Genomic DNA, 24,359 nt, shown 5'->3' with positions numbered 1-24,359 from the left:
TTTTGTTATGATTCGATGGCAACAGAGGCCACCAATAACCTTTCGCATAATGAAGCAGTCAGGCTTTCCATAGTGGGATAGAATCAGGACCTACCAGTGGCCGTACCGGCATGCTCAGTCTAGTAAGACGCTGTCTCAACACAGGGAAGAGAAGCTCATGCCATGGTAGTTAGCAGTTAACTTTGCTCAGCACAAGAGATATCAGTTGACCCTGGCATAGCAGGCAGTGGGCATAGATGTGGGCTCCAGTGGTAACAATGGATGGTAGGCAGAGACTCTGGATCCAGCGGCAGCAGACAGTGGAGAGTGGACAGTAGATTGAGTCCCAGCAGCAATAATAGCCCAGTTACAGAAGAGTAACTGCATGTGCAGTCACAAAAGTCAGTTCCATTACAGCTCATTGCTTAATGTAATGTAAAACAATTGTCTTTCCCCACATTGCTGCAACCATTAGAGATATCTTCCCCAAACAGGGTTTATAGGACCAATACCATTGTTGGGAGGTGGCTTGCTATATTGAAATAAAAGAGAAAATAAAATGTCTGCAGTGAAGCTGCCAGAGGCAATGCTAGCAAGTACTGCCATAAGTACCTTAGATCCACTATGTGTTTGATTTTTAATTAATTTTTTTTCATTGTGCATTCAAAAATCTTTTACTACCAGCCCCTCAGAAACCTCTCTTAGGGCAAAGATTTTATCATGGGGCTCCAAGGGAGGGGAAAGTTTTGGCTGAAAGGTCAGAAAACACTGAGTATGTGGTAATATAGAGAAGGGCTTCTTAAACTTTTCCCGCTCAAGACCCTTGCTTTCCCTTTTTGGTAGCATTCCTTGGTGTTGCAAGGCCTGAGGGCATGTGCAGTGTAAGGCTCACATGCTTTGTGTTCAGAACCAAGGGTGCAGTGAAATTACATGATGCAACATGGGCAATGCTGCCAGAAACACCTCTGATTCATTATGCCTTTGATTTTTAATTAACTTTTGGGGGTTGTGCAGTCAGAAGCCTTTTAACTATTGCCAAATTTATCACGACCCCAGATGGGATCATGATGCAGTTTAAGAAGTGCCGGTATGGGATATAGGGTGATTCTCCTTGACCTATGATGAGGGTCAGTGACTCTGCAGGAAATGCCAACCTCTGTCTTGTATCCCTAATGTTCCTGGTACTGCTCCTGCTTATGGTCATTTTTCTTCTTTTTTTCACATTGAGAGAGACATTGTAAACTACACATGAACCTGATCCTTTAGACCAAGGCTTCTTTTTTCTCCACTCATGAGTCCTTTTTGTGCTTTGGCGGTGTCCCTTGGCATTGCATGGTCTGAGGGCATGTGCAGTGCAAAGTGTACATGCTTTGTGTTCAGAACCAAGGCTGCAGTGAAGCTGCCAGAGGCAATGCTAGCAAGTACTGCCATAAGTACCTTAGATCCACTATGTGTTTGATTTTTAATTAATTTTTTTTCATTGTGCATTCAAAAATCTTTTACTGTTGCCAAATTTTTCATGACCCCATATGGGGTCACAACCCACAGTTTAAGAAATGTTGATTTAGGCCTGGTATTTGGTCCCTCCTGAAACTCTCCCAAAGACAGTTACTTCTGCAGGGAGCTGTTACATTTTTGTTTTGTTTGTATTTTAGTTTTTCTCTTCCTCCTTTAGTGATGCCAATATAAGACCTCTTGAATATCAGAGGTCAGTGTTGACTAGTAAAAGCCCTTAAGGTGATTTAAGTCGTGGAAGACCCTTTAAAACCTTACCACAAAGAGGTAGAATATGGTAGAAGTAATATTCTCACCTCTTTTCCCATGGAACTTAGATAAGATTTTCCTTAAAAGATATTGTGACAATTTCTTAAGACTCGGTTGGCTCAGGGGACTAAGAAGTCAGACTACTAACATCACTACCTCATCATCTGAGTTCAAAGCAGCCACTTGGAACTCTAGGAACACTGGAAGGCTTGGCTGATGAACCATGATGGGTAACTCACTCAACAGTATCAAGTCAAAGTGTTTTTTTTTTTTTAAAGCAATCAGAGTTAAGTAATGTGCTAAAGGTTACACAGCCAGTTATTTCTGGGTGTGGTGCTGAGTATCTGAGCCCGGATTTGATCCAGGTCATCCCGACACTGGAGCCGGTGCTCTTAGTCACCGAGCCACCTGGCCGCCCCTAAGCAATTGGGGTTAAGTAACTTGCTCAAGGTTACACGGCCAGGTGTTTCTGGGTGGATGCAAAGTGTCTGAGCCCGGGATTCGATCTCCAGGTCATTCCAACACTGGAGCCGGTGCTCTTACTCGCTGTGCTACCTGGCTGCCCTCAAAGTGTTCTTAATGCTTATCCTTGTTGAATATCCTCTTGTTATATTAATTGTTGAGTGACTTACAAATATCTCATTTTGTTTGAATGTAGAAATTTAAACTATTAAATAGTTGACTTGAGTCAGGCCCAGCCCCACATTTTACAGATGAGGAAACTTGAGCCTAGAGAGGTTAAGCAGTTTGCCTAGGGTCACAGGATAGGAAAGAAGAAAAGGTAAGATTTGAACTCAGAGCTTATGACTCTAAGTTCAACACTTTCCCAACTCTTCCAAATAGCTCTGCAAACAGTTGTGCTGGGTGGTATATAGTCAATCAAAAAAGAATATAAGTATCATGTCACAGTGAAGAATAGATAATAAAATTTATAATGTGCCTAGCAGGCCCAGTAGTGTGACTTCTGTCAACATTTAGGGATTTACATGCAGGAGTAAAGAAGGTAAATGGCTGGAGGGACACAGGGTTGGAGTTGTAAAGTGTGAATAGTGACAGACCTGAGAGTAGAGGACACTGCCAAGTAAAACTGTTTATCTACAGAGCCAAGATAGGGTACAGTAAGGCTAGAACTGTGAGTTCTTGGGAGATATGAAGACAATGACCATTAGATCTAGAAAGAGCGAGGCCTAGGGAAAAATGGAAGATTAGGAGTTTGTGGCCAGAGAGAGGAATTTAAAACTTCTGTATCATGGAAATAAGTCACAATGGAGATGAAGGGATACACATCCCTGTGTGGAGCTGTGGGGGAGGGAAAGTACAGGTCATAGGAGATTAAATAACATGGAGGCTGGGGTGTTTAAAAGAATATCAACCAATATATTGAAGTCTCCAAGCAGAAGGGCAGGAAGTGAGGTGGAAGAAAGAACCAGGTACTGAATTCAGTGAGAAAGGAAGATGGGCCAGTTAGATAGTGACTCTCAAGATCAGGATAGGTTGATGCCCACTCCAAGGAAGAGAGATTTATGACTGAGAATAGTAGTGGGAAGGAGGAGCATGGAGTATGCTGTCCTCAGCTAACCCCTATGTGTGAGAGTGCATGAAAACTGCATCCAGTCCTGGAGAAGATTGAAATGTCAGAGCAAGAGATGTGATAGGAACAATGGAACGGAAGCTTCCTAAGGGCACAGAGGATGTCTGTGACACAGGTGACTTTTCTCTTAAACTTAGCTATAAAAGAAAAACAAAAACCAAAAAAATCTTCTTTGCTGAAATAACCTCTTTTTGAGTATTTTTCATACTCTTAGATGAATCTAGGCCTTACGACTAAATACTATTTATTAAGGCTTATAGTATCGACTCTGTATAAGTTATCATTATAATTATGTGAGAGGCCTCAAAGCCAAGTCCTACCTTGGACACAGGCAGAGGTATTAGACATATGGTGCACACACTGAACACTCCTGAGTGTAGCATAACAAGATTAAAATGTAATTGGTAAATATTTAACAAAATCAATAAAAATATAAAAGAACATCGAGATCACATTTGAAAAGTAAGTTAATGTGTGACCTGCAGAGATCTTTATGTGACCCCTTAGTGATCCCTATTTCTATCTGAGTTTAATGTCACTGGTTTACACCACTCTCTAAAGTGATATGATGCAGAGAAGATGCTAACCTACATTTCTAAATTCCCTATAGTAATGAAAATACAGGCACGGTCCCTTTCTTTATTGTTGCTGTTGTGGATGTCATTTGCCTTGTCTATCATGAAGTGATCAGTTTGCTGGTGAAGAGCTTCTCCATATTTGGCTAAGAATTTGAGTTTTATTGTGTTTCCTATTTTTTACTAAGTCTTATAATATTATTACTAATCATAAAGTCTACCTCAGAGATGAAGTGCAACTTGTGGGTAAGGGGGAAGATAAATACATAATTAAGATAGAGTCAAAAGATATAAATATAAGAACAGAGAGTTTTGTTCCCATCTCCCCTCACATCTTCTTTTGTACTTTAATTAGATTAAGTAGGAAGCATGATGTTTTCTTTCATAAATTAAATTCCCATGAAGTAAAATGAAAAGAAGAAAAAAATCACCAATTCCTCCATGTGCCAGCCCTTTTATGATCAATGTCAATGCCTGGGGATAAGTTGAACTCCATGCGGGAAAGGGGACAGGGGTAGAGAATGATCTGAGCAAACATATTCTCTTTAAGAGTTTCCAAGTAGAATCTTAAAACAAACTCAGATCTAGACATAAGCAATTCCTTTCCTATATTCTTGCTTACTTTTACCTTTACCTGTTCTTCAGGGCCCCCAGCTTTAGGAAAACAACATAATTTTTAGCCCCCTTTTCACTACTAAAAGATATCTGTTCACCAAGGACTAGAACACAGAATAAAGTTGCCCAGGGCTGCAAAGTGAAGCACATGGATTTAATTCAGATGAATTCTGGATGCTTCACATAAGTGATTTGAGTTCTGGAATATCTGGGCAGTCTATGCATGATACTGTATTTACAGACCTGTTGTTCTGTTACTAATGTGCCATGGTTGACTTTCTCAGCATCTAGTGGGCACATTCTTTGGGCCATTTGCAGACTTGCTTATGCCCCATGTTACTGAATTTTCTTATTCTTGAATAGGAGGTTTGGGTATCTCCCTAATGAAGAATGTCATGAAAGGGGAAGTAAGGAACAAGAAGTATTCCCACTCCTCCTCCCATCCTTATTCAACAGGAACTTTGAGAGAAAAAGCAGCCAGATTTAATAAGGAGAGGATCAAGAAATATTGGTTCCTCAGTGTATCTCATAGTACTTTATAGAGAAAGTTGATTTTCAGTGAGCACCAGAACAAAATAATAATACCTAATATGTATAAAGATCATACCTAAAATTTTATAAAACACTTCACAATAGTCGCTAACATGTATAAAGATAATGCTTTACAATACAATCATCCAAGACAATTCCAAAGGATTCATGATGAAAAATTCTATCCTTCAGAGGATAGAATTTCTCTTTCAGAGAAAGAATAGAGGGAGTCTAAATGTAGATAGAAGCATACTATTTTTCATTTTATTTTGTTTATGTTTTTTGTCTCTGTTTTTTTTTGCAGCATGACTACTATAGATATATATTTTTCATGACTGAACATGTATAACCCATATCAGATTGCTTACCATCTCAGGGTGGGGAAGGGGAGGGAGAGAATTTGGAATTTAAAATTAAAAAATGAATGTTAAAATTGCTTTTACATGTAATTGGGCAAAAATATTATTCCAAAAAGAAATAGTGCTTTAAAATTTTTTAAAGTTTAAAACACTTTAAATAGTCTCATTTGATCCCAGTGATAACCCTGTGAGGTAGGTGCTGAGACTGAGAGAGATTCAGTGACTTTTTGGGGGGTCACAGGTGAAGAAATGGGGTTAAGTGACTTGCCCAAGGTCACAGAGTTAAGTGTCTGAGCCTGACTTTGAACTCAGGTCCTTTTTGAGTCCAGAGTTGGTGCTCTATCCACTATGTCACCTAGATGCCCCTAAATGGCTTTCCTAGGTTTACATAGCTGGTAAATATTTGAGCAAAGATTTGAACTTGTCTTACCAATTCCAAGACCCAAACTATGCTGCCCGTCACCTCAATACAAGGAAACTAATGCAAGAAGGGGAGGTCATTAACAATAAAGGAAGGTTTCAGAAAGCACAGTAGAAAAAGAGGATGAAATGAATAGTCTAGGGAGGCCTAGGGTTAACTTTTCTATGAGCTAGGGCTGGAGCAGTGGCTGACATATGCTGTCTCTGCTGCAGCTCCAATGTTTGTCTCATCTTTCCTGTATGGCACAGGGCCCCAGGCCAGACAGTGGGGTACATTTCAAGATAGAATGAGAGAAGAGCATTACTGTGTCAGGACCCTGAGGGATGGCAACGCAGGGGCACCACAGCAGAGGGGCTGAACATTGCTGAAGCAGGGAGACAAAGCACATTCCTTCCTCCAGGACATTGGTGCCTGGGGCAAAGTTCTGGCCTCTCCAACAAGCTCCAGTTCTAGGGTTAGAAAGATTGCTTCATACCAGCTGTAATCAGTAAGAAGTCAATTTCCACATTTTTTAACACTGGACTTAAGAAGTGATCATTTCATAGTCCTTGGGTAAAAGTACCAGTTTCTATTAGAATCAATGGTGACATCATGACTGTCTTAGCACTATCTTCCAACTTTGGCAGATCTTGGCTTTTGTTCCTTCAATAAATATCAACTTATTAAACAATGTTAGGACTTGTGAAACAGACGTGTATTTTTTTTTAACATGACAGCACCTGAACTGGTTTAAACCAAGCTACATTTATGATGTCTGAGCCTTGGTTACAAATCATTCCAATTCCATGATGTCAGGGTCAAAGCTGCACGCTAAATAAACAGGCCTTTTTTCAGGGAGAGCTTTGCACAAAGACAGCTTGTCGTACAGGCGGTGAGACCTGCTGACCACAATTTCCTGCAGTATTGGTTGAGTTGCTGAATGCAAAAATGTTAGGGTTACTAATCAGATTTGGGTCTCAAAGCACTGCTTGGGCTGCAAACTTCCCTGACAGGAAAAAATGGACTTTGAGCTCCCCTTCTGTATGAACAGTCCCTGTGTCACCCCTGTTGAGTTTTAAAGATCTGAACATAGAATCTGAAGTGAATTTTCTAAGGTAATAAAATACACTCAAGTCACTGAATAGAGGGTCATTTGTAATCATTTCCTGTAATAAAATCCATATGTTGTGTTTGACAAAGAACGCTAAAGACTCAGGTCTTTTCTCTTACTGGAACTGAAGAAAAGTTATTTTTGAAGGAAAAAAAAAAAGACTTTTGGTGAGGCGATGGACAATGCAGATACTGAGCATAGCCAGCCCTCTCTTATTCATGACCTTGGAGGTCCCGGACAAGTAGAATGAATGACAACAAAGGATTTCCACTGACCAAAGCTTCAATGCCCTTTACCTATAGTGTACATAAATACCACTGACAGCAATGCTGACAGGTTGACTTTTCCTTCTCTTTATTTCCTTTGGTTTAGGTTCTCAAGTAAAACTTCTCTGCTGACTTCAAAGCTCTCCACAATTTGGCTCTCTCTTAGTTATCCAATGCACCATGTTCCTCTTTAGAGGGCAGTCTCCTCAATATTCCAAATAGGCCAGGCTAGTTTCCATGTCTGTTCCATTTTAAATGCTGCTCCTTTGACCTGGAATGCCCTTTCCTCCCATCCCTCCATTAAATTCTAATCCTAGCTCTTCTGTGAAGTCTTCCCTGGTAACTCCAGTTAACATCTCTCTCCTACCTGAGACTCCAAAGCTCTGCTTATATGATACTCACATATATCACCACTTGATTTTATTGAATTTGGCACTTTATCAATACATTTTCTCTTATAGTTCTCTGTTTCACCTGTAAAAATCTCTCTTAGGATAAGGTTCATGCTTTCTACTTTTCCTGTCCTTTCCCACAGCACCTGGCCTAGTGCAAAGGTCAAGGTAAGAACAGGCTGGGTTGGACTGATATTTCTCCTCAGTCCACTCTCATCAGTGTTACTTCCTTGGGCCTTTCCTTCTGAACTAGTCCCTTCTCTTCATTAATAGCCTTTCCTCCTCTTTCTGGATGCTTTCCAAATCATCCCCTCTTTCTCAATAATCTGCACAATGAATCAAAGAACTACCACAGGCACATTGGAGATAATCTTAATTCCAGTGCTTTACTTCTTTTAATTATTTCCTATTTATCCTGTATATAGCTTGCTTCATGTGTGTGTATATATGTATATTATATATGTATGTATATATATATATATATGTATTTATTTGTGTATAGTCTCTCCCATTAGAAAATAGCACCTTGAGACAGGGAATGTTTTTGTCTTTGTATGCGCCATGCTCAGCACAGTTCCTAGCACAGAGTAAGACTTAATAAATACTTCTTCACTGACTAAGATTTCATCTGTCTCTTAGAACCCCCAGTTTCCCTCAAAACATAGCCCAGGTGCCACTTAAATGAGGCCTTTCCCATATTCCCCACTGATACTGCTCTTTTAAATGACTGTATCGTTTTGTGTCTGCAGCTTAAATAGAACAGAAAAGAGGGAGGAAAAATGCTTATTTAGTAGTAGTCTTTCTGGACATCTTTAAGAATCTTACCTATGATAGAGTTTGGGTCTGGCTTTGGTTTCAACTTACTTTACATCTGGATAACATCAAATTCGTAGAACCTGCATTTACCCATCAGTGAAATAATTATTATTTGACATGCACAGAGCAACAGAGTTGAGTATCCATAGCACATCTAACTTTTGGCTTTGAGGATAGGCCTGCCAAATGCCAACTCTATTCACTCAGAATAAGTCATTTGCTTGCTTTTGCTCAGTTGTGTCTGGCTCTTCATGACCCCATTTGGGGTTTTCTTGGCAAAGATACAGGAATGATTTGCCATTTCCTTCTTCAGCTCATTTTACAGATGAGGAAAGGGAGGAAACAGGGTTAAATGACTTGCCTCCAGTCACATAGCTACTAAGGACCCAAGACTGGATTTTGAACTTGGGTGTTTCTGCGTCCAGGCTTGGTACTCCAGCTGCCCAAGCCATTGGCTAGCCTCTACTTAAAACCACCATCTTGACCCGGACTTAGGTTAGCATTAATTTAGAATTTTATGATATAACAAAGCTGACATTGCACAATGAAGAGAGTATGGACTCTGGAGTCAGAACACATTGGTTCAAAGAGGTGGGAACCTCTGATACTTAATGCTTGTGTGACCTTGGGCAAATCACTTTACTTCTGTGGTCCTCACTTTCCTTACCTAGGAGATGAGGAGGTTGGGCTCAACAAGGCTGTCCTCCATGCTGTTCTACAAACTCAACATTGCATTTTTTCACTCTTTATATTTTTATTGACTGTCTCCTATGCCTGCCATCTCCGTCCTTCTCTCTGCCTTCACTTTTCCTGCTACCATCTCCCCTTCCCTCTGAGATCATTTCTAATTTATTCTTTACATAGCTTAATTTGTACACAGTTGATTGACTATTGTTCCTTTCATTAGATTGAAAACCCCTTGAAGGCCGGAATTGATTTTGCCTTTTTTTTGTATCATTAGTGCTTATCACAATGGCTGGCATATAATATTGGCTGTAATGATAATGGTAATTTGAAGATCTTTCTGCTTTGACAATAAACTCTGCCTCACATGGAGCCTGTGGTGGTAGGAGTTTGTTGAAGGGTGGAGCAGAGCCCACAGGAAGTTGGGCATCAAAGTTAGACTAGAGAGTTGGGAAGAGAGCACACTTCCTAGGGAGACAGATAGATTTGCAAGTAAACATTGGTCAAATATTGGTTTGTGGGAAGGTTAAAGGATGGTGTGTCTCTCTCCTATGTTGTGGTGCACTAACTTGTATGTTGCTATGATGGATTTGGTTTCCTGGTGTTGGGATTTGGTTTTCTGGTGTCTGAATAAATATTTTGCTTCTGTCTTTCATATAGAGAGTCTGTTATATTTTGCAAACAAAAATATTTATAGTGATTGTGGGCACTGTGAATATTGCATTGGAACTACATAGGTTCTTTTGTGTTTACTTGTTGCCATGAGTTGACTCAACAATCTTAAAAGTTCTAGATCAATCCACTAGCTCTAGATCAATCAAACATTTATTAAGAACCTATTATGTATCGGGTACCAGGCTAAACACTGGGTCTATTAAGAGGCAAAAGATAGTCCCTGCCTTCAAGGAACTTGCGATATAATGGGTGAAACAACATACAAACAAATATATCTATGGTCCTATGCCCTGTGGAAAGGGTGCTTGTCTGCACCTGGGCAAGTCACTTAACCTCTTTGGGGGAAGTTAGATTAAGCTCAATTTTGTCAAATATGTGCAGTTTGCAACACTCCTAAGTGACAGTGAATCAGATTGAAATACAATTGAGAAATTTTTAACAAAATAAATAAAAATTTCATAGAAAATAGTTAATGTTAATATGGTTTTCTAAGTCAATATCAGGCCTGCAAAATCCTTATGAATGGTTTAGTGATCCCTGCTTCTATTTGAGTTTGATACCACTGACCTAGAAGATCACTGACATCTTTTGATTTTTTTTTTGCCTTTTTTGGAGGGCATTTGGGGCTAAGTAACTTGCCCAAGGTTACATGGCTAGTATTTTTGTGTGGGTGTTAAGTGTCTCAGGCTGCAACCGAACTCGGGTCTTCCCGACTCCAGGGTTGGCGCTTTACTCACTGCGCCACCTAGCTGCCCCTTATCTTTTGATTTTAAATCCTATGAGCTCAGCATCCCTATTTTTTTCTGGGCTAATACTACCAAAAGTCCCTTAATACAATTAAAACTAGGATCACAAATAGGAAAATATCTGAATTTAAGAATAAAGAAAGTATACATCATCTATAGCCATTAGGATGGAGGAAATTATACAAAATGATGTTAAAAGTAATAAAATCTTAAAGTCAAGAACCTGGAAAGCATTTTGTAGATACAACATCTTAACCTTTCTTTTCTAGAAATAGAAGCTGAACAGGACCTCCCATACAAAGTCACATTGCTTAGAGAACACTAGCTCTGCTTAGATGAGACAGATACGCCAGCTCAAAAACCAACTTGTCTATTTCTGTGACTAGAGATAAACATGTCTGTTTACTGTTGGCTCCCAAACAGATTTGTTTCACTGGAATTCTGAAGGTCTCTGTTAGAACACGCAGGCTACTCTGCTTTCAGGCACCACTGATAGATGCTGTCTCCACCCATGCTAAGTGAGTCACTAAGCATGTAGCTTGAATTTACATGACTCCATGTCCCCTCACTGCAAGACAACTTAACTCTCACAATCTTCATTTGCAAATGCCTTGTCTACTTATGCAGATGCATAGAATCATTAAATTGTAGATTTAGAGCTAGAAAGAACCCTAAAGATAATCTATTTTAAAGGTTCATAACTTTTTTGTCTCAGTCACCCCTTTGGCAGTCTAATGAAGTCTATGGACCTCTTCTCTGAATATGTTTTAAAATGCATAAAAAGACATAAAATTGTAGAAATATCAACTATGCTGAAATATGGTTACCAAAATATTTTTTAAAAATTTCACAGACCACAGGTTAAGAACTAGATCTAGTCCAATTCCCTCATTTTACAGCTGGGGAAAATGAGGCCAAGAAGGATTAAGTGACTTGCTCAGAGACACAGTCAGTGGCTGAGCCAAGATTCAAACCCATGTCCTCTGACTCCAAAACTAGCACTCTAAGTCATTAAAAAGAAAAAAACCCAAACTCTTTATTCAGGCTCTTCAGCATGTCATCCATTTGCTTCACATCTGGCAACATCCCCATTCCAGGGCTCCACACTCAGAGAAGTTCCAAGTGTGCTTGTTGACTGATCTTCTCTTCTAGCATCACATGATATACAACAAACACATATGTCATTGACTAAGAATTAGGAAAACCTCACACAGAAGGTTTCATGTCTTTCCCTGAACCTTAAATCAGCTCTTAAAAATCTATCACAGTCTCTTCAACAGGGAAAACAGGGTTGGCAGCAAAGGAAAATGAAAATGGGCCCTTTTGTTCTGTAACTTAATAAAGTGATATTCTAAAAGCATATATGGCTCTAACATATTTGTACATGCTTCATAATATCTTTTTTGTTTTCTTTTCTTTCTCTTCCTTTTATTTTGTTGCATAGCAACTTTTCAGAGTTTTTGAGCCCAAATCCAGCTCCACTCACAGAGCTCACAAGCATTCTTACATGCATGTGCACACATTCATATGCACACACACAAACACACACACGGTCGCCTTAGCTCTGATTCCTTGGGGGGGTGCCACTCCAGGACTTACGTGGATTTTCCGCAGATTTTCCTCTGGTACCACTGTTTACAATTTGTGAAGTACTTCCTGTTGGTTCCAATGAGCTTTTGCACAGCACAGACATTGGGGCTGAAAGGAAAGGCAAATATGTCAGAAAGATGTTAAACAGTCCAACCATTCATACCCACTAAGCTAGGAGTCCCCAAGGACCTGAGTTGCTTCTGGGTTGACAGCCGTCTCTATAATTTCTAGACCACTCAAGTGCCATGGATTGTTGAGCATTATATTTGCAATTCAGAGGACCTAGGTCCTGATTCTAACATTTGCTAGCTGTGTTGCTAATGGGAGTTCACTTAATAAAATCATAACCGATGCTTACATAGTGTTTTATGCATTGCAATGAGCTGTACATTGAATCATTTGATCCTCGGAACAGCCCATTGGAAAGGCACAGGAGATGGAGGGGCAGTATCGAATTTCAGAAGCCCAGGACTCAGGTCCTGCTATCTTATGTTATGATTATATGCTAGTTTTATGACCAACAACAAATTGCTTAACCTCGCAGTGCCTAATAACTCTCTAATACTCCGTTACAGACATAGTCTTGACTTGACCCAAAATCCAAAACAAAATAAACAAATGAAAAATTCCCCTCCTAACTTGTAAGTATTGTGGATATAATTATCTCTATGTTACAAATGAGAAAATTGAGGATCTGAAGGATGAAGTGGTTTACCCTTAGTCACCCTACTAAACATTGTCAAAAGTGGAACTCAAAGGTCCTGAATCAGCGTTCCCATTATTGTGTATGACCTATCTGTGATTCTGTTTCTTCATCTGTAAAATGGCAATCATCATACTTGTACCATCGACCACATATAGTTACCATGAGGAAAACACATTCTAAACCCAGAGACAGCATGGCATAGTGGAGAGACTGCTTGATTTGGAGTCTGAGGATCTGAGTTAAAATCCTAGTTCAGTCATTTACTATAATTATTATCACATTGGAACAGCAATGTATTAAAAAAATTCTAATGTCCTAGAATGGCGAAAAACACTTCCAAAGATGTTTAACGTGAGAGCAGAGGTAGCCTAGAAGATCAAAGAGCGGTGCTGATGAGGCCAAGCCATGGATTCTATCTTCACGTAAGTCACTGTCTCATGTTTGCCAGCTACATCTTCTCACTCGCTCTCAGGGGCAAAAGAGATATTTGGCTCGAAAGTTAGTGGACGGTTGAAATTCTCACAGCTACAGAAATGATTTTGTATGTATACCCTATTGTGGTCTGAGCAAGAGAGTCAAGTGCTCTCCCTCCTTTCTCTTTTTTTTTGTCCAGATCTTTTACCACCAAGCTTGAGTCCCCCTTTCCCCATGATGCAACCTTCTACCTGGAAGCCTTCACCAAATATTGTAATGTACGCTTGTTACCTTCTCCCCCAATCTCTACCATAGCTACTAATGCTTCATATAGGTGGTCTCCTATTAGTCATTTGCTTCCATAGCAACAGACTTCTTCCAATCACGTAGATTAAAAGGTTACTAAGAGCAAGTACTTGGTTTTGTAGCTCTTTGACATTCCCTCACAAAGCTCAGCATGGAGGCATCCCTGTGTGATGGAAAGAGGGGTGGATTCAGAGTCAGAGGAAGTAGAGATGAATCTCAAGGCAACCATGGTTACTTTGGTGCACACTTGGTTAAGCACTTGCTGTCTGAGCCTCACTTTTCTCATTGGTAAAGTCGGGGGTGGATGGTATGCACTAGTGGATCTCTGAATATGTCCTTCACCTATAAATGTAAAATTAGCACATAGGAGTAGCTGTTACAGATATGATTCTTGAAACTACTGGTTGAATTTGAAGGATGGCACATACAGGTGAAGGAAATACTAGAGAAGGAAATAGGAAACCACTCCAGTATCTTTGCCAAGAAAACTTCATAGACGGTATTGGTGTGCTATGATCTATGGGGTCATGAAGAGTAGGGCATGACTGAATGACTGAACAGCAACATACAGGTAATGAGACATTTGCTAGGGTGATTAGACTCATTGTATTTCTCAGAGCTAAAGGATTTGGCCTGGGATTTGTTGGTAAGTGGTCCAAAAGAGGACGGCATTGTATTTTTTTTCTTTTTGAGAGTTTGTTTTGTTTTTTAGAATGTAAAGTCTCAACCCTCTGTTTCCCTGGACTGGACCTAAGTTATGTTATATCAATGTTTCCATATGAACACCTGGAGAACCAGAGGGACTCATGACTAAAATGTCAATGGGGCTTTTGGCTGAACCCCAAACAGGCAGTTCATCTTGGCTGGGTCACAAGTTAGAAGAAAGCAGAAGAAAACAAATGAGGACTTTCTGAGTTCAAAATAGTTTTGCATTTCAAGAACTCTGGATGACTTTTTAAAAGTAAGGCACTTGGGTCTCAGAGCTCAAAACTGAAATTATGAACTGCAAAGGAATGACTGATCATTTTTAAACACCAATCCCTATCCACCTCACTATAACTAAAGATCTATTTTCCATAACAGTGATTCCCTAATTCCTTTAATATAAAATATAAACTTCTTTGTAGGTATTGTGACTCTCACCTACCTTCTTTATTAGTGCCCTTTACACATGATTAAGCCAGCCAAACTGACTTACCAGTTGTTCCCCAGTCTCTGCATGCTATTAGCTTCCTCTGTACTGTCTTTCATACCTGGAATGCACTCCCTCCTCACCACCACATCAAAGAGTCCTTAACTTCTTTCAAGGCTTAGAATTACTAATTTACATAGAGACTAAACTCAAGCAGCACTTTCCATGTGGAGCCTTTCCTGATCCCCTGTTAGTGTTTTCTAGGTCAAATTATATTGCATTCATCTCTGTATGTAAATGCAGATAAACTGCACAAAGAGCAGAAATGTTTCCTGCATTGTTCACACCTTGTATAGTGCACATAAGGAGACTTATGCTTTCATTAGCAGAAGGAATTTCCAGGTGAAAAAACTCCCACTTCCCAAAGTGAATCAGCACCAAGTCTCCCATTTATTCCATTTATAGAACTGTCCAGATTATTGAAGAGTAAGTGACTTGTCTAGGGTCACACATATGACAAGTTATTAATGTGGCACTGGAAACAATGTAGACACTATACCTCCTTGCTCAAGGACAGTCATTGTACACTGCTTTCAGATCCATTATCTATAGTCATTCAGTAATATTCCATCTGTCTTTCAATTTATGTGTGTTTTGTTGTGTGTATATGTGTGTGTCCATGTGCATTTATGGGGGAGCAAAAGGAAGAGTGATCAAAAACCAAACCAAAACAAAACAACTTGAAACCAGATTAAAAAACAAATTAATGAAGCCAACTACCTCCACACTCCATTATGACTGGGCATTCCAGCTTTCTAAATACAGGCATAATACAGATCATGCAATTCCAGATCATTTTATAGTATCTATGTCAAAATAAACACATTATCCTGGCCCAAAAGGATGTCAAATCCCATTCCTAAGTTTCTGAAAGAAAACTGAGTTGTATTGTCAGGGTTTTTTTTTTAGAAAAAGTAAAAATAGTAGTAATAGTAGTAGTAGTACTGCTACTACCACTAGTAATAGTAGCAATAGTGGTGTTGGTAGTAGTAATGGCAACAGTGGTGGTGGAGGAGTGCTGATGGTAGAGTTTATAGCAATAGAAGCAGTGATAACATGGTAGTGGTAGTGGTGGTGGTGGGGGTGGTGGTGATAGGAGCAGTAATAGCAGCTGCAGCAGAGGTATTTGTCATGGTGGTAGAGGTGGTGGTGGTAGTAGTAGTAATAGTGGTAATAGAAGTAGTAGTAGTGATGGTAGTAGAGGTAGTAGCAATAGAGGTAGAGATGATGGTGGTAGTGGTGGTGGTAATAATAGTAGTAGTGGTGGTGGAGCTGGCAGTGGTGGTGGCAGTGGTAGTAGTAGTGGTAGGGGTTGTGGTGGTAATATTACACTAGTGGCAGTAGAGGTAGTGGTAATGATGTTGGCAAAAATAGAAGTAGTGGTGGTGATAGTAATAGTAGTAGTGGTAGTAGTAGTAATGGTAGTGATGGTAGTAGAGGCAGTAGCAGTAGAGGTAGTGATAATAGGGGTGGTGGTAGTTGTGGGGGTGGTGGTAGGAGTCGTGGTAATGGGGATGGTGGTAGTATTGATGGTGTTAGAGGGAGTTGCAGTACAAGTAGTGTTAACGGTGTGGTGGTGGTGGTGTTAATAGTGCCCGTAGTTCCCATTTATATAGCACCAGGCACTGTGCTAAGTCTTTTACAAATATGATCTCATTTGATCTTCACAACAACCCTGAGAGTTATTTAATTATCCCCATTTTACAGTTGAAGAAAGTGAGTCTAAGTGGCTTGCCCGGGGTCATACCATCGTTAAGTAAACACCTGAGGCTAGGTCTTCCTGACACTGTGCCTAGCTCTGTACTCACTGCACCACCTAGCTAAAATCATAGGATGATTGATACAGAGCTAGAAGGAATCTCAGAGCCTATTAGTCTCAATCACTAATCTTAAAATTGAAGAGACTGAAGGCCAGGGCCTCAGCTCAGGGTCACACAGGGGTAAGTGCCAGAGCTGTATGTGAACTCAGGTTTTCTGACTCCAGAGCCAGTAATCCCTCTCCTTTACAATGCTGCCTCCAAACCTCTGATGCCAGATGGAAAAATCCAGTAGTTAAGTGAGTGTAATATGTCTCTGGGTGTGCCGGGCCAGAAGGGGAGTAGGGAACAGGCACACCTTCAGACTATCACAATGCAGCAAGGCAAGTGGGGGATTTCAATCTGAGCTTCCAGGGAGCTCAGTTCATAAGGTCCTTTAAAAAAAACAGACAAACCAAAAACACGGTCCTGAGATGGGAATAAAAGCACCCTAGGCCAAGCATGTGGTCCAAATGTCGCTCAACTCACTCCAGGGAACATGGAGGGGGGATATTAAGAGAGGAAGAGAGTCAGAAGGAGTCTGGCAAACAGACAAGTATAGACGGAGCAGAAACAATGTGCCTTCCAGCTTATCAGCAGGCACACAGAAGCAGCCTGAGTTTTCATGGAGCGGTAGGTAGCCCAACAATGTCTTCCAAGTGGATTGATATGTGGATCTTCTGTTTGGAGAAATAAGACAGGGGGATGGTTCATTCACAGTCAGTCTTTTTAGGAAGATCCCCCGAATGTTGGTGGGATGGTTTCAGCTTCTCTTAGAAAGAAGTTGACTGGTTTCCTACTTTATCTCCCTCCTCTCCCATCTCAAATTCAAGCATAACCTCATTCATTCCTTCATCCAATAAATGTTGAGTTTGGTCCTTAGTGAAAGATGAAACTGCTACAGGCTTCTGCATTTCCCTAACCAGTTCAGATCTCTTTCTCTCCTCTGGATGAAGCTTTGGTTTGTGCTCTCATGACACTGGCCAGACCAGAAATTTACTTTCTTGGTTATGAGGCTGGAAGGTGGTCACAAGTACATTTCACTCAAATCCAGACTTAGACCCAGTCTCTCAAAAGCTTCTTCCAAAGAAGTCGAAGGACAACACAAGATACTGAAGTCATGAGGGAGGAAAGTTCTTCCTTACTGCTCCCCTGAGGAGGAGAGAGGTGACCAGAACAGTAACACTCTCTCCTCTATGCCATTCCCCTTCCCAATGGTGATTCAAGATCACTCTGAAGAATTGGGTGGTGAGAGGGCATTAAGCATTAGTGTCTACCATGTGCTAAGGACTGTGCTAAATGCTTTATATAAATATTATCTCTTTTGATCTTCACAATAACCCTTGTGCTATGTTTTACAGTTGCAGAAACTGAGGTAAACAGAAATTAAGTGACTTGCCCAGGATCACACAGCTAGTAAGTGTCTGAAGTCAAATTTGAACTCAGGTCTTCCTGAGTTGAGGCTTGGTGCTCTATCCACTGTGCTACAGCGAGGGTCTTCCCTTTATACCCCCAATTCTTTGAGTAAGTTGAGTAATCACTGGAAAGAAGAGTGGAGGAGGTAGGGGAAGAAAAGATATATCATTCTTGATTACAGATAGGTACATCTCCCCATTGCCAAGAACCCTCATCTGAATTCCCCATTTCAGTTTTTTTTGAAGTCTTCCTCTGTCAGGCCTGAACCCCATCTATTACCAAAGTCCCTTTTCCAGGTCTTAATACTGGTCACAAATGTTAACTGGTTTGAAAGGCACATCCAGGAATCAGTCATCCAGGCCTACCTGGTCTTTCTGCACTGAGGGAGGGTATGATAGCAAGTGTCAGGTGCCCATCTCTGCAGTGTATTCCTTACCCTTTATCCCATCCTAACCTCTTAGGCTTTGTCACGAATGGCAATTGCTGATCATTTTATAAGTGCTCCAAGGGCTCAGTGCACAAAGACAACACTCCCGAAGTTCAAACTGAGCTGGGGGCTTGAGGATCTTAGCTCTAATCTTGGCTCTACCCGTTCCTGGGTGGGCCTTGGAGAAGTTACAGCTTCTCTGGGCCTTGCTTAACATCTGTATCTTTGACAGAGATCAGCAAATCCAGGCTCCCACTTTCTGGAGGGATGACCTGAAGAAGGGTATGATAGCATAAGCATGAAAGTTCTATGAGTTTGGAAGAAAAAAGCTGCTAAATTAATTTGAGGCATTGCTACAGATTATTATTAGTCACCGTCTAATGAAATGGGTTGAACTGAGACAAATATATCTGTCAGGGGGTCACTGACAGAATTGCTTGAGTCATCTTTATGACTTTAATCAACATTTTATCCTTTCCCCCTAGAAATCCTTTAAAAGTATTTTTTTAATATGAAAACCTGACTTCTAAAAACTTTTATAAGGAGGAAAGTTACACCAGACTAGAAAGATTGAAATTAAGCCAAGAATAGAGGTTGGGAGACAGACCGAGGACTGAGTATCCAAATAGCTGAGCAGGAAGGACTTTAAAAATCTATTCATCTCCCCTTATTTTGCACTTAAGGAAACTCTCTTTCACTGAAAGAATAACTGAATAGTCAAAGGTCACTTAGTAAATTAGTGACAAAACTGGGTTTTGAATAGAAGTCCTCTGATACTCTGTACATTATTCTTTCCACTAACTCATAAAGTCCATTCAGACTGATAGGACGTTGGACAAGTCCCTTAACTTCTTGGTGCCTCACTTCCATCATCTGTAACATTATGGGGATGGATTAGATGATCTCTAAAGCCCATTCTAGCTCTCATTTTCCAGGGTTCTGTCTTATTCTCTTGCTCCTCCATAGGGAGCTATCCCGGGTGGAGGAAGGAGAAGTTGATTTTGAAACATTTTCATGGGAATAAACCCCTACCTCACACCAAGGGACTTATTATACCTATACTCATGGGGCAGACATGACTGTAAGACCATGGAAACCATTTGTAGATCCCAGTAGGAGCCTCCTAACTTCCTGAAGGACACTTACAGCATCAAACATTTACACAGAACTTTAAGGTTCGCAAAGCACTTTATAAATATTATTTCAATTTATCCTCACATCAACCCTGGGAAATATGGGCTATTATTATCCCCATTTTACATACAAGGAAACCAAGGCAGGTGGAAATTAAGTAACCTATCCATTTAGAAAGTGTCTGAGGCTGGATTTGAACTCAGGTCTTCCTGATTTCAAGTCCAGCACTCTTTCCATTTCATCACCTTCCTTGGATGAGGAGCAAAGAGATGTAAGTTAAAAGAGGAGATCAAAGAAAACCTCTAGCTTTCCTACCTTTGTAGCATTTACTCACATTGTTTCCATATGCCTAGAATATATTTCTTCTTCATCTTTGCCTGTTGGGTTTCTGCCTATTCTATGAAACTCGATCTTAATGTCACTTCTTCTATGACACAGTCTCTGGTCCCCTCACCCCCGTGATGTTCCTCTTAGGAAGAAAACACTTCCTACTTCAGTGTGATTCGCATTTCCCTAATGTACATATCATGTGTTATAGTGTATTGTAGTTTTCTGTGTTTATGTCTTATATAATGCCCTTTATAATTAAAGCTCCATGATGGCAGAGGTGATGGCTTATTAAAGTTTCTAGTTTTAGATGTCATAGAATCATAGATTTAGAGGTGAAAGGACCCTAAACAGTCATCTGGTCGAGGCCTCTCAGTTTATAAATGAGGAAACTGAGGACACCAGAAGTTACTTCCCCAAGCTTGTAGAGTCAGGATTTGAATAAGAGAGAGAGAGGGAGGATTTGAATTCAAGTCTTTTGACCCCAAGTGTTCCTTCTACAATGCTAGCCTGTCTTTCTTCTACTACTTTTGCAGATGGAATAACTGAAACCAAGCAAGTTGTGGCTTCCCTGAGGTAACACAAGTAGTTAAACATCAGAGGTAGGTTTCGAATGCACATCTCTCCACTCCAGAATCAGTATCAGTTTCATCGTACCAAACTGCCTCAAACCCACCTTATCCAAACTTTGTTCACTCCACTTCAGAGCCTGGAACATAGCTTGGCACATAAGCTAAACTTGATGATTTCTTGAATTGGCTTCTGTTCTCCCTCTAAAGAGTTAAGCCCACATACAGGGTCCAAGCACCAACCCCCTCCAGTGATCAGAGAAGGAAGGTTGTGGAGATCCACCCACTCTCATCCTGGGGAGCTCGGGTCCTGCGGTGGAGGTCAGGAATAGGGGCAGACCATTTATCTAAGCCTGACAGACTCATGCCCCTGGCAATATATTGACCCAAAACCTTTGCCCCTATTTGTTCCCAGACCTGCTCCCTTACACCATCCAGCTATTACAGAAGCAGGAAAAAGTCAGTCCCCTCCCGATTTGCAAACCCCTTAATGCAAGGGGAAGCCAGTTCTGGGGGCAGGGCCCTATAGCACATGATCTGAGACAGAAACTTTGTTTTCTTTGGTGGGAGGGAGGCTGGAAATTCAAAAAAGGTGCCTGGAGTTGGAATCTTTTATTTTTTGTTTAACTCCTAAAACACTTTGTTTAGTAGGAAAGAAATAGAGACGACTGAGACAATGAATGGCCTGAGAAAGAGTCAAGTTTTTAGTGGAGTTTGCTTTCTGAAACCCCTGGATCCACCTCTCCCTCCTCTCTCTAGCCCCCCTCTTCTGCTGTCCCAGGCTTACCCGTGCTGCCTGCCTCGGAGCCGGCTGTGTTGGAGTACAAGCTGGTAGGGAGACTTGGCTGGCCCTGCAAGGGTGTCCCCCAGGGTCAGGACCAGAGCCAGAGCCAGGGGCAGCGGCCACACAAAGGACTTCATGGTCTTGGGACAGAAAGGGAATGAGGCTGTGGAGCGGCAGCTCCGTACACACACACATACACACACGCACACGCACACACACACACTGTTGGGCTCCTAAGGGGAAGTGAGAGATCCACCAACTGGGGAGCCAGGTTAAATAAGAGCAGGGGAGCGGGAGAGGGAGAGGCTGGAAGGGGGCGGGGAAGCCCCAGAGCCTGAGCAATGTATTGCAATGGGGAGTGTACCGTCCATCCAGAGGCGACTGCCCTCAGCACCCCCTCCCTATCCTACCCCCACCACACGCTCGGGGCTAGCCCTAAACCTTCTGCGGCGTTCATTTTCCCCTTTCTTTGTTCTCTTTTCTAAGGCAACTCCCCCTTTCCCTACCCTACACATATGTGTTGGCTCACTCATACAGATCCTGAGAGGCAAATCTGGATAGATTTTGAAAGGGGCTAGAGACTACAGGGATCCATGAACAAAAAGTGAAGGGTGGCACGCAACCTTCCCCACATTTCCCCAAACAGATGCCAGCCCCAGTCCATTCATGTGACCCTGAGATTTGTCTAGGAAGCACCCTGAAATCACTTCGCCCGGTTAAAATCAATGAATCTACCAGGAGTCATTGAGCACCAAAAAGAATTTTGAGAAGCCTTGCTAAACCTCGGAGAGATTGCAAAGAAAAATAAGATGTTGTCCCTTCCCTCAGGGAGTTTGCCTTCTAGCCACAGAGACAACTGGTAAAGAATGGGAGCACTTAGTAACTAGTAGAAGGCAAGAGATGGGAAGTGGACCTCTGGTTTCATTGACAGAGGGAATTGTGAGTGTGGAAACTTTCTAGTAGTGTAGGTTGGCATTTTCTTTGTCACTTAATCTTAAAGAATTGACTGAAGCATTATGGAGTTGTGTCTTTTTCAGAGTCACAGGGAACAAAACATAACTACTGTATGAGTTCAAGGGAGAAGTAAGAGGGCATTGAGGGTGGAAGTAATTAAGAAAATGTCCCTGGAAGAAGCATTACCTGAGCTGAATAAGGGTAAGTAGGATGGTAGGATTTAGAAGTTGAAAATTGTTTCATAGTGGTGTAGTAGAAAGGGTCAGGAGACTTGAGAGTTACAGCTTTGCAACAAACAGGCTATGAGTGCTTGGGACACCTCTTTGGGTTCAGTTTTTCCATTTTGTAAAACAAAAGGTTGGACTATTTGATGTCTATAAGTCCTTCTCTCTGGCATTCTTTGACCCTATAAAAGGAATCCCATAATAACACTTCTGGAACAGCACTTAACACCATGCCTAGCAACTTATAGTAGACACTTAGTAAATGTTATTTGATTGACTATTGAGGGGAAGTGTCAGCAGTTGCCCTGTTGGGGCTAGATTTGGCAATTAGAATAGCTGAGTTCCATTTTTCTCAAAGTAGCATTTTTGTCTTTCCCTCAGTGCTGAAGCCAACTAGTCCAATCTCCTCTTTTTACAGTTGATGAAATCTGAGACCCAAAGAGGTCCAAGATCACTCAGAGAGTGACAGAGACAGTATTAGAACCCAGGTCCTCTCATACCAAATCTCCTCATTCCATGACTCCATGTTCTGTCACTTAAATGCAACAAAAGAGCTTTGATTTCTTATCTTCCCAGTAAAGGTGGGTGACAAGGGAGGAAGGGAATGAATCTGAAATTAAAAGTTTTAAAATCAAATGTTATATATATATATATAATATTATTAATAATATTTTACACGTAATTGGGAAATAAGATATACAGGCACTGGGGCATAGAGATCCACCATGCCCTACTGGAAAACTCAAAGGGGGTATGGGAGAAGATATGGGAGAGAGCAGATTGGAGGAGGGGATATCCTGTGGGACTGCTATTTTGGGGCGGTGGGTAGGGAAAAAACGGGGAGAAAATTTGTAACTCAAAATCTGGAGGAAATGAATGTTGTAAATCAGAAGTTAATAAAGCATTTGAAAAATGAAAAAAAAGAAAAAAGAGCTTTGATTTATAAGTATGGTTACATCTTTCATTGAAGCAAATCATAATCCCTTCATTCATGAGTTACTGTGGCCATAAAAAATATCATCACTTGATTACCAACTCTTCTCTGAGAAACATTAAAAGAAAAAATTTAGCTAGATTATATTCCATATGACAGACCCAGTTCATAGATGAGTCCTTTTTCTAAGTTTTTTCTGGCTTGGTAAAACACTCCAGAGTTCATAGGTCACTGTTATAACTTCCTTATGGTCACCTTCAGGCCAAGGTGAGGAAAAGGATACTTGTGGTTCAAACAAATATTTCTTGACTTGCTGGACATATTTACTTCCCCTGTCTAGGTTGTAATTTTCCCAAATACAAATCTGTAAGAAGTGAAGGCATAAAGGAAGTAAATGGGGTTGGAATATTTAAAAAGTGACATAGATTATCCAAGGACTAACTTTCTATATTCTAGGTCTGGATTCTGAAGCTGAAAACAGAAATAACAGCTCCCATTTATATATCTTCTTAGGGTCTGTAAAGCAATTTCCTTACAATTCTGTGTTATGGTAAGTGCAAGAGTCTTTATCCTCATCAGGAGTGTGCAGGAACCTGCTCCAACTGGCTCCGAGAGTGCATTGTTAGAGCATTTACACCCTGGAAAATGCTACACATCAGGATTTGATTTATTGTTTTGTTGATTGTCTAGACTTAAGTAAGGGAGAAAATGTCAATAATACAAATTCAATGTAAAAGTGCATGGGGTCTACATTTCTCACCTTCTCAGAGCAGGGTTGTTGTTTTTTGGTTTGTTTGTTTGTTTTAACTTTTAAACTTTTTTTCCAAGTACATGTAAAATTTTTTAGAATTTTGAAATCCAAACTTTCTCTTTCCCTCCCTTTGCTCTCCCCTCTCTGAGACAGTAAGAAATTTGATATAGGTTATGCATGTGCAGTCATGCAAAACATTTCCATATTAGTCATGTTGTAAAAGAAAACACAGACCAAAAAAAAAGAAAACAAGAAAAAGCAAAGTAAAAAGAAGTATGCTTTGATCTGTATTTAAACTCCATCAGTTCTTTCTTTGTCATTTTCATCATTA

The 24,359-nt window shown here is 40.7% G+C and overlaps 1 protein-coding gene across 1 annotated transcript in view; it reads right to left on the bottom strand.

The window, feature by feature from the left end:
- The window catches only part of TGFBI (transforming growth factor beta induced), a 63,651-nt gene extending 42,209 nt beyond the window's left edge, over window positions 1-21,442 (bottom strand). Inside the window, exons 1-2 of the mRNA XM_069091888.1 lie at window positions 21,169-21,442; window positions 12,104-12,202 (exon numbers count right to left, since the gene is read on the bottom strand). Of these exons, the coding sequence (XP_068947989.1) occupies window positions 12,104-12,202; window positions 21,169-21,302 (233 nt within the window). The 5' untranslated portion in view covers window positions 21,303-21,442. The remainder of the gene's footprint in view (window positions 1-12,103; window positions 12,203-21,168) is intronic.
- Window positions 21,443-24,359: the final 2,917 nt, after the last annotated feature.

Source organism: Petaurus breviceps, unplaced genomic scaffold (genome assembly GCF_028583685.1).
Source record: "Petaurus breviceps papuanus isolate PSGF00001 unplaced genomic scaffold, PetGlider_PUasm1.0 189, whole genome shotgun sequence".
NCBI classification, from domain to species: domain Eukaryota; kingdom Metazoa; phylum Chordata; class Mammalia; order Diprotodontia; family Petauridae; genus Petaurus; species Petaurus breviceps.
The sequence above is the reverse complement of the archived record's forward strand: the minus strand, read 5'-3'. Positions and strand labels throughout refer to the sequence as shown.